General features: G+C 39.8%; 1 protein-coding gene across 4 annotated transcripts in view; it reads right to left on the minus strand.

Moving 5' to 3' along the window:
• Positions 1-6203: 6203 nt before the first annotated feature.
• NDUFAF6 (NADH:ubiquinone oxidoreductase complex assembly factor 6) overlaps positions 6204-10702 on the minus strand; it is a 38492-nt gene continuing 33993 nt past the window's right edge. For all 4 annotated transcript variants that reach the window (XM_007111553.4, XM_055091132.1, XM_024115902.3 and 1 more), the window contains one exon: positions 6204-7616. In XM_007111553.4, coding sequence (XP_007111615.1) covers positions 7488-7616 — 129 coding nt within the window. In that variant the 3' untranslated portion in view covers positions 6204-7487. The remainder of the gene's footprint in view (positions 7617-10702) is intronic.

Here is a 10702-nt window from a genome sequence, read left to right on the forward strand (position 1 = left end):
CTGATCTGTGGATAAGACAGGAGAGTGGCCTTTCAGCAAAGCAGCCATCCCTCAGTGCCACGCCTGCCCCAATTTCCTTTTCCCTCCTGTTTCTCCATCCTGCTCGATGTATTTTCTAGGAACATTCTATGAGCCTGGACCAGTGCAGCTGCACTGGGGGGTGGGGGAGGATTAGTTGCAATAGTAAATCTTCTCTGGTGGGAGCAAAATAGATATCTTTGACCTCCAGTTTTTCACCAGGACCCAGCTGGATTGGTCTGTCAGAGCCCATACTCCAAGGCACACAGTGGCTTAATTTTCCCTCTGACGTTCAGGCAACACGGCATAAATTCCTCTATTGTTCATCCATCCTCTCTCACTCTCACTTACAGGCACAGACATGAAAAAGTCAGAGAGAATAAGAACTAGCTCCCCACAGCAAGTTTACAAGGTGAGCTGAGCAGCTGTGTGGGGCAGCAGTGCATATAGGACATCACTAGAATAACTCAGAAATGCGTTTCCGTTAACTCAGGTCCCACAAGCAATTCCTCACATAACCAGTAGATGCGAATTGGTCCCACGTCCACAGAAAAAGTGGGGAAAATAGTCCTCACCAGCACCAGCTCCATCCACACTAAATTAATCTTGAAAATTTATTTAAATGAACATGAGTTTGGACGGGCTAAATTATTAGTCTGCCTCATATTCCTTGGTCGAGTACAAGTGCCCACTTCTCTTGTTTGTTATGGTTCATATCTGAGCTAACCAATCAGAAAACAAAATGGAAATCTTGCTTTACTTCGTATCTGTCCAAAGCCAAGAGAAAAAAAATTAAAAAAGAAAAGAGTGTCAAGATGATTTAGAACTCTATTTCAAGTTTTTGCTCAGAGGCATGCTAACTTGCAGTGTGGTTTACTAGTTTACTCTCCTCCTCTCTTCTGTTGCCTCTTCACTGTTTGAGGAGGGGGGGAAAAAAGGAAACCAAGATGGTGGAAGAGAAAGCTGATGGGGTGGACTAAAGTTTGACTGATGGTCCAGAATATGCCATTTTGGACAAACAGTAATTTTAAAAACAAAGATTTATGAAAAATGATCAAGTGTGACCACTCACTTCTCAAAGAGTCTTTTATTTTTAATAAAAGGGAGTTATGAGAACATTTCTTCAAGAAGTGACCTCCTCTAATGTATTTAAAATACACTTCAGATTCAAATACAGATGGAAATTGAATATATGCCTAAGACGGGTGATGATATTGGTTCACGTGGATCTATACCTCACATCTTGCTCAAATTCGTTCCATGTAAGAAAGCAAAACACAAAAAACACTAAAAGAAATCATGGGAGAAAAGATTTTTTTTAGTAATCTTCCGGTAGGCAAAGAATATAAAGAATTACATCAAAGGATAATCAAATGGCTTTCACATATATGAAAAGATGTTCAAATTCATCCACAATAAGACAAAGACAAAGTAAACTATTCTGAGAAGTGATGTAAGTACATAAATCCTGTGTTCCATTCTACTCAGGAAATCCTTATAAATATTGACAAAGGCTATTATGCTGGCTTTTCACAGAACATTACATGGAATGGTGGCTTAAATGACTTTATTTAGTTATTAAAGGAAGGTTTGACTTCAGAAGGCTGGAGGCCTTAGCTATATTTGGATTACAATTGCAAAATAAGAGAGATAACATATTCCCACTAAATTAATGTTCTTAGAAATATTTTTCCAACATGATCTTTTTCAAATTGCATTATTAAGCTAAACTGCAGACTAAAAAAAACTACACAAAATATACCAATTTTGTATATTATATGTATGCCAAGGAAAAAATTGGAAGGACATAGACTAAAACGTTAATGGTGGTTATTTCTTACCTGGTAAAATTATAGTTGATTTTAAAAAGGTTTTCCTTTATGCTTTTGTGTTTATTTTTTCCCCAAGATTTCTGCAATGAGCACATGTAAGTTACTTGTGTAAAAAGAAAATAAATACATTAATTTTAGAAAATGCTCTCTCAGTAAGGAGAGAATTATACACTCCCCTCAACCAAGACTCAGACAGATCTAATTCTAACGACCACATGGAATAGCTTACAAGAAAGGAGTGGAGGAGGTGTCTTCATGTTGACTGAGAACTTTCTCAGCTTATTAGTCCACTTAGAAGATTAACATAGGATAAAACCACTGCAGCAAGAAACAAATGTAAGATATAGTAAAATAGCTTCTCAAAATCATTAATGTTGAGTCTTAAAGAATCTTTGTAGCACTCATAAAAGAGATCTTGTGGTTTTAAAAAGCTCTAAAACTTGCTCTCTGAGAAATTCAATCTGTAGGCCTGTGTTTAAACACACAGGTTATTATTATATAACTAAGCAGCTGGGAAGATTAATCGTGATTAAAAATAAAAAGGAAAACACACACAGAACACCAAGGCAGGACTTGTTTAATGAGAGAAGGGTAACTCAAAGGAAAACAGTATTTGTACAGGGTAATAAAAAGTCAACCCACAGACTTATCAAATAAGAATAAAAATAGTCTATCTCATATCTGATTCAAAAGGTACACTTATCAAAGATACGATTACACTAGAAATAACGCAAATGATATTCATAAGCATATACACAAAATATATGTATTATGGACCATTTGTGATTTATTTCCAAATCTCATGCCATTCTTCAAATCCAAACACCTTCATATGTCTATGATTTTCCTTTCCAGCCTTACTTTTCTTTCCTCACACCCTGCTTTCCAACTGTACCTGATAATAGTTGCTTAAACACCATAAACACTGTCTACTCACATTTTTTTTTAGCTGCATTGGGTCTTCGCTGCTGCCCACAGGCTTCCTGTAGCTGCGACAAATGGGGGCTACTGTTCGTTGCGGTGCATGTGCTTCTCATTGCAGTGGCTTCTCTTTGTTGCAGAGCATGGGCTCTAGGGGCACGGGCTTCAGTAGTTGTGGCATGCAGGCTCAGTAGTCGTGGCGCATGGGCTTAGTTGCTCCATGGCATGTGGGATCTTCCCGAACGAGGGCTCAAACCCTTGTCCCCTGCAATGGCAGGAAGATTCTTAACCACTGTGCCACCAGGGAAGCCCTGCCCACCACATCTTTGACATGAACTTCCAGTTTGTCCTGTACATATCAGCCCCAACCCATTTCCTCGGATCCCACCACCCCACCTTATACTCTGGTATGTTCATTCAGACCATAAAGGTTTATGGAGTATAGCATCAGGATCTATGATAGGTTCTGGGGACACAAAGATCAATAGAACATTGTCTTGCACTCAAAAGAACTTTGGCTGAGTGAGCGACAGATGTGTAAACAATAGTTAAAATACAGTTGGCTTGCAGGGAGAAAGCACGGCTATGCTTAGTGAAACCAGCCTCCAGTTGGTGATCACTTATTATAATATCCATCATCCACAAATTCTCCTAAACCACTGCTTGCAAACTGGAGTGCTTACAGAGGAAGCAGGTATCATGAATTTATGAATCAGGTTGGGTGTGAGATAGTAGCTCATGCTGAGACCTGTAGCCAAATGGAGAGTACCTGTCCTATCTAAAGGCATTCAATTTCTCACTTTTTCAAATGCCATGCCTGAATAACAGAATATGCCTGCAGGCCTGATTTGGTTCAGGCTGCCGGTTTGTGACTTCTGTATACCAAGATTAACGACGTCGTTTAATGTTTACTACGTGTAGGTCCCTCTTCTAGGCACTTTGCAAGTATTAACTTACTCCTCACAGCAACTGTGTAGGTTGATATTATGATTTTGCCCATTTTACAAAGGCACAACTTAGGTACAGGAGGGTTCTCATAACTTGCTGAGGTCACACATCTATTAGGGTGGTGAAACTGGGAACTGAACCCAGTCAGGCTCCTTCACAGCCCACACTCTTTTTTTTTTTTTTTTTTTTTGCGGTACGCGGGCCTCTCGCTGCTGTGGCCTCTCCCGTTGCGGAGCACAGGCTCCGGACGCGCAGGCTAAGCGGCCACGGCTCACGGGCCCAGCCGCTCCGCGGCACGTGGGATCCTCCCAGACCGGGGCACGAACCCACGTCCCCTGCATCGGCAGGCGGACTCTCAACCACCGCGCCACCAGGAAAGCCCAGCCCACACTCTTAAAAGAAGTACTTCATAGCACTATACTGCTCTGTATCTAAACTTTCAAAATTCCTTTATTCAGCTTAAACTACATAATGAATTACATATTTAAACATGTGCCAAATATTATTCCTTTTTGTTGTTGATCAAACTCTTTAATTGGTATAAACAGACATGACATAAAAATTTGACCATCTATCTGTTCACCTTTCCATAAATTTCATTACATTCCTTGCTTACCACCATCTTTCTCATTTGAAGATCCTAATTCTTTAGAAACTTTGCAGTTATACTCCAAGAAATACATGTTCATTATAGGAGAAAGTAGGTAAAGTGTTATTTAAGGTATTTTCACGATGACTCCCCATCTCTTCTCCGTTCCCTCCAGTCTACCTCCGACATCCTTCCCAATTCTGGGTGTATGTGGATTATTAGCCCTCCAAACAGTAGGACAATGTTTTGTTTTGTTTTCAATAATTGTCAGCATAATGTTTACAACTGTGGATCTTTCTGGACAAGGCAATCGATCAGGCCATGTCTTCAGGGAAGTCCTATTTATATGAGCTAAAACAAATCCAAGGACACCTAGGCATTTGGTGAAACAGGCAAAATATAAACTCCCAAGTCTGTGATCTTAAGTCAAAATGTTTCACTAAACCAGGAGATGTGGCCACTTTTTATTCACAAACTTTCCTAAGAACTCTGGACGTTACATTATATTCTTTTTACTTAGGTAAAGTTGAAGCCAAAAAATGAAGTCTTAGAGAGGCTATTGGTTCGGCCTCCTGGCCTTTGTTCCTACTGCTTCCTCAGTCAGGACCTCCCCACAACATCTGCACCCTCTTCCCAAACGCTGCTTCCTACCCGACCTTCCTGAAACTCCTCACACGCCCCCTCCTCTGAGAAAACTTTGACCTCCAAAGTGGTTACGTGTTCTTCCTATATATACCCAGTGACCAGCACTTAATATCTATTTCAGTTGTTTACTTATTTCTCTAATTTGTAGTTGGAATTTATGTAGTAATTATACTTCTTAACCTAATTTGTACCTGAAATTTATGCAGTAACACTTATTTCTGGAAAAAAGTTGTGCCCTTGAGCTTTTAAACTTGGCTGTTTATTTTACAATCTCAAGAATAGTAAAAATATATGGGTTGTGGGCTTTGGCATTGAACTAATGTGGGTTTGGCATCCAGCTCTAGTTCTAATGGTTGTGTGACCTTGAACTGAGGCAGTTTTATCCTTTGGAAAATAAAGACCTACTGCTCTGTGAATATTAAAGCTTAGGAGCACGAGAGCACATCATCACCTGTCCAAGTTTGTGCTAAGTGTTAACTGCTGTTGTATTTCTCAAGAGTAATTTAATTTCATCAAAAGGAGAGATTTAACCAAAAGAATAGAAAAAATAATGCCAGCTGATTTGGAACTACTCAAATGCATTTTATGATAAGCAACTTTACCTACATTGAGATTAATACTTAACATTCGTTATCTGTTGCTCTCTACCTATTCACTATCAAAATACATCTTAAACGGTTTGAAAATGTATCTGACTCCTTTAAGTGCTCTAAAAAAGAGATCTGAAAAATGAAAAACAATGTTGGCACCATCTACGGGAATATCTTTTATGCCAGGAAATTAATAGTACAGTAAATGTCACCGAGTAAGACCCTATCTTAATCTCTAGGAGACTGGAAACGTCAGTTCATCCAACTCTCTAAGCATCAAATTTCAAACGGCTTAGAAAGTATTTTGAAATTATTTACTTAATGTAAATTGGCTTCTGAGCCAGTAAAAAATCCAGTAATCCAGTTGAGTGTTTAAACCCCTCTTTTTAACCCTTCTTAGATAGGAACTAAGATGCTTAGCGATTGATTGCTGCCAGATTTAACCTGGTAAGACCCACAGACAATTCTTACTAATAAAGACTATCTCTAATGAACTTTTCAACTCTGGACCATTCAGAATCCCAAGAGGAAATGTGTCCCACTTCCCTGGATTTTCCTCTTTTAGATAAGTTTTAAGCTCTCTAAAGCCACAGGATTAAATAAGAGAATATTCTTTCAGCATCAGTATAAACCAAAAGTACACCAACATAAACAACAGCATTGTATGTTCATTCATTTATACATTTATTAATCTCCACTTGCTCTAAATCAGAAGCCATACGAGGTGCTGGGGGAATCCCAAGATGAATAAAACAATGTATTCTTGCCCTCAAGCAGCTCTCCATTTGAATTTTATTTGCAAAACTGTAATACTTTAAGCCATCATTAATTCACAATTGAAGTAGGCACTAATTCATAGCTGAAACCAAAGGCTTGAGATGGCACAGAGAAATGGTACAACAGAGGTGGGAGTGGGCAGGAAACATAACCACTAAAAAGAAAGGAAAAGGAAACTAGGGCATAATTCTGGTTTTAGGAGTCAGAGACACTCATTCAGAGTCCAGATCTGCCAACTACCAGCAATGTAAACAATTTTGGTTTTTGCAATTAGTATGTACGTTATAATTAAAAAATTTTAATTACCAAAAATGTTCCTTGTTTCACAGTTTTGAAGATCAGATGAGAACACTGCAAAGTATACAGCACAGAGCTTTTTAGTGGGAAGCTCAACTAGTATAGTAGTTTTTAAAAATGTAGTATCCCCTTAATGAATGTTCAATACAATTTTGTTAATTTCATTTACATGAATACACATTTTGTTAATACAGTTTTGTTCATGATGATAATGCTCAGTAATAGAGAGTGAAGCAAAAGGGTAAACAAAAAAGTAAAAGCCTTCAAATCGGCCAGATCTAAAGTGTAATTAGGGTTCAAGCTCTTGAAAGAAGTTATTTTATCATCATGGACAAATTTTCCCAGGGTGGTAAAGATGAAATGTTAGAGATATAAGGCCCTCTACATAGCGACTGACACTCCTCAAATATTAACTTCACTCTTCATGATCCCTAAATAAATGCATTTCCCAGCTGTCCTGGGTGCCGGGGTTTTGGCTGCTCAGCATGCAAACCTAGTACTTCTTGAGCCTCTTCCCCATTCTTCTCTAAGGGTGAGGACGGGAGGAGACGGGCTTCCCCCTGCCCTCTGGTGGCTGAAGCATGGCCTGCAGCCTAAGCACAGCTAAAACGAGCCCTCCTGGGGCTCGGACTCTGCAGGGATGGCACAGCAGACACTGTCTGGGCTGCTGGTGACAAGGGCGGTGCCTGCAGCAGAATCTGGGCATCACGGCCCCACAGCAACTTCTCATTAATTCTGTGACCTACACACTCATCCAATAAGTGAATTTTCTCCTTATGTAAACAGTTCCTGTTGTTCGTAAATAAGAACCCTAAACTAGTACACTTTTGTAAAACTAACAAAAGTAAATATCAGTGCCACGAAATTATTTTAATATCTTTTCCTCCATGACTGAATATACAAAGATAATGGAAGTAAAGTATTCTTCTGCTGTAAAGATGGGTGGAATATATCAAAATCCACTTGTTGAATTTTCTTTAAATAGTCCTCCAGAGCAACCTGAAAAAAGAGAATAATGGTCACTAGATCACAGAATGATTAAGTCTTTAAAAGAAACAAAAACAAACCCAGCAGGTATTAAGGCTATTTTAGTTTTCCTGAGATGGTCTTCTACATACTAAGAATGTAAATGAAAATTTTAAAAGAGAGAAGACAAGACATTTTCTAAGTTTTCTATGAAGCCAGTAAAACTATGTCACAGATATAGTACTAGAAACATCAAGCCAATTCTGATCATAATTTAGTGTTCTGGTCAAAATGTAAAAGAGAAATTATTTGCCAGGTCTTATTACTAGATTCTGTAGAATACAAAGGGGTGTTTCATTTGAGGAAAATGAACCCACCCCCCCTACACACACAGAAACACACAGTGCCATGAGGGGGAGCTCAAGTTGTTTCTTTAAAAAATTATTTTGTGAAAAAGTTTAAAGGGTGTCCATGTTCTTGCTGGAAAACAATTTGCAACCAGGGAGAACAATCACAGGTCCCTATAAACGTCACACCATGCTCCCCCCCATCACACAAAACTTGACAAAGCTTTCTCTGGGACCGGGGGCCAGGATGGAAAACACTGATGATGGGCAGTGCTCTTTATGCTTTTCAACCTTATTAATTTGTAAATTATTATTAAACAGAGAAGCCACCTACTTTTGCACTGCACAATGTGAAGCGGCCCCACCGCCTTCTCAGCCCACGTGCACAGCTCCCCCTAGAGTTCTGCAGCGCAACCTGTGTGACTCACAGAGAGCATGTTTGTCCAAAGGATTGTGTGTTCTCCCAGACTTCTATACACTATAAACGGATGAGTGTACATACAAACAAATTCACTCTCTACTTTTGAAACCCTGCACTTATATATATGTACAGCAACAAACATGTGCATTAATGTGCACAGATGCAAAAAACCTGGAAACAATCCAGAAGTTCTCTGACAAAAAAATAAATGTTCACACAATGAAGTATTAAGCTGCCATGAAATAAATGTAACTAGATGCAATAATATGTATAAATCTTAGAAACACTCTGTGTGTGTGTGTGTGTGTGTGTGTGTGTGTGTGTAGCTGCCATGAAATAAATGTAACTAGATGCAATAATATGTATAAATCTTAGAAACACTCTGTGTGTGTGTGTGTGTGTGTGTGTGTGTGTGTGTGTGTGTGTGTGTAACCCAGAAGACATAAACAGAAAATGATCCATTTTTATACAGCTCAAAGAAAAAAAAAAACCTAAGGGACTTCCCTGGTGGCGCAGTGGTTAAGAATCTGCCTGCCAATGCAGGGGACATGGGTTAGATCCCTGGTCCAGGAAGATCCCACATGCCGCAGGGCAACTAAGCCCATGTGCCACTACTGAGCCTGTGCTCTAGAGCCCGCAAGCCACAACTACTGAGCCCATGTGCCACCACTACTGAAGGGGACATGGGTTAGATCCCTGGTCCAGGAAGATCCCACATGCCGCAGGGCAACTAAGCCCATGTGCCACTACTGAGCCTGTGCTCTAGAGCCCGCAAGCCACAACTACTGAGCCCATGTGCCAGAACTACTGAAGCTCGCATGCCTAGAGCCCATGCTCCACAACAAGAGAAGCCACCGCAATGAGAAGCCCGCGCACAGCAACAAAGAGTAGCCCCCGCTCTACGCAACTAGGGAAAGCCCGCACGCAGCAACGAAGACCCAATGCAGCCAAAAAAAAAAAAAAAGCAACATTTTGGTTAGGAATACATAAAATAGGGAAAAGTTTTTCTAGAATAAAAGCAAGATAATAATAAATACAAAATTCAGGATAGCTACTTGGAGGAGGAAGGCAGAGGCAAGGGGATGAGATTGGGAAAATACATGAGCGCAATTTAATGGTGACATTCTAGTTCCTGGATTAAGTGGTGAGTTCACGGGTGTTCATTATGTTATGCTTTATAATACATGCATACATATATATTCATTTGTAGATATCAAATAAAAAACACGTTAAAAGAAAAAACTTTCAAGATATTTTAGTGTACTTTCACATGTCCTCTTTCATTTTTGGAAAAAAGAGCTCATGTTATTCATAATGTTCTGTAACCTGCTTTTTTAAAAAATCAATTCATATACTGTTATTTAACTTTCCATCTCTAAGAACTTTATTATGTTCATTTTAATATTTTTATAATATCCAATTATAAAGAATAGTTAATGGAATTGAGATACAAGCACATGAGAGTATTATACAGCCATCAAATATTGTATTAATAAATATTTCTAATGATGTGGTTAAATGTTTGATAAATAGGACACTGCCATATAAAGTGTGACTTTAAATATACACAGAAATTCATTTAAAAGAAAGAACAGGGGCTTCCCTAGTGGTGCAGTGGTTGCGAGTCCGCCTGCCAATGCAGGGGACACGGGTTCGTGCCCCGGTCCGGGAAGATCCCACATGTCGCAGAGCGGCTGGGCCCGTGAGCCATGGCCGCTGAGCCTGCGCATCCGGAGCCTGTGCTCCGCAACGGGAGCGGCCACAACAGTGAGAGGCCCGCGTACCAAAACAAAAAAAAAAAAACAAAAAACAAACAAACAAACAAAAAAAACCAAAAAGAAAGAACAGTGTAAACAGCATTTACCTCTGGGTCTGGGAATTGTAGGTGATTGTTATTTTCTTCTAATATTCTTTTTATAAATTGTCCAAATCTCTATTATGAGAATGTAATGCTTTTATAATTAGGAGAAAATTCCATTAAAATACAGATGAAACATGACCTCAAAATTAGACCGCAACTGGGCATTCACAAATTAGGATCTGGTTCATGGTTAATGGTAAATAAATTGTTCAAAGTAACAAATTCATTGCGAAATTCTCAAAGATGTTACAATTTCTGGGCTTCCCTGGTGGCGCAGTGGTTGAGAATCTGTCTGCCGATGCAGGCGACACAGGTTCGAGCCCTGGTCTGGGAGGATCCCACATGCCGCGGGGTGACTGGGCCCGTGAGCCACAACTACTGAGCCTGCGCATCTGGAGCCTGTGCTCTGCAACGAGAGGCCACGATAGTGAGAGGCCCACGCACCGCGATGAAGAGTGGCCCCCGCTTGCCGCAACTGGAGAAAGCCCTC

Source organism: Physeter macrocephalus, chromosome 15 (assembly GCF_002837175.3).
Source record: "Physeter macrocephalus isolate SW-GA chromosome 15, ASM283717v5, whole genome shotgun sequence".
Classification (NCBI taxonomy): Eukaryota; Metazoa; Chordata; class Mammalia; order Artiodactyla; family Physeteridae; genus Physeter; species Physeter macrocephalus.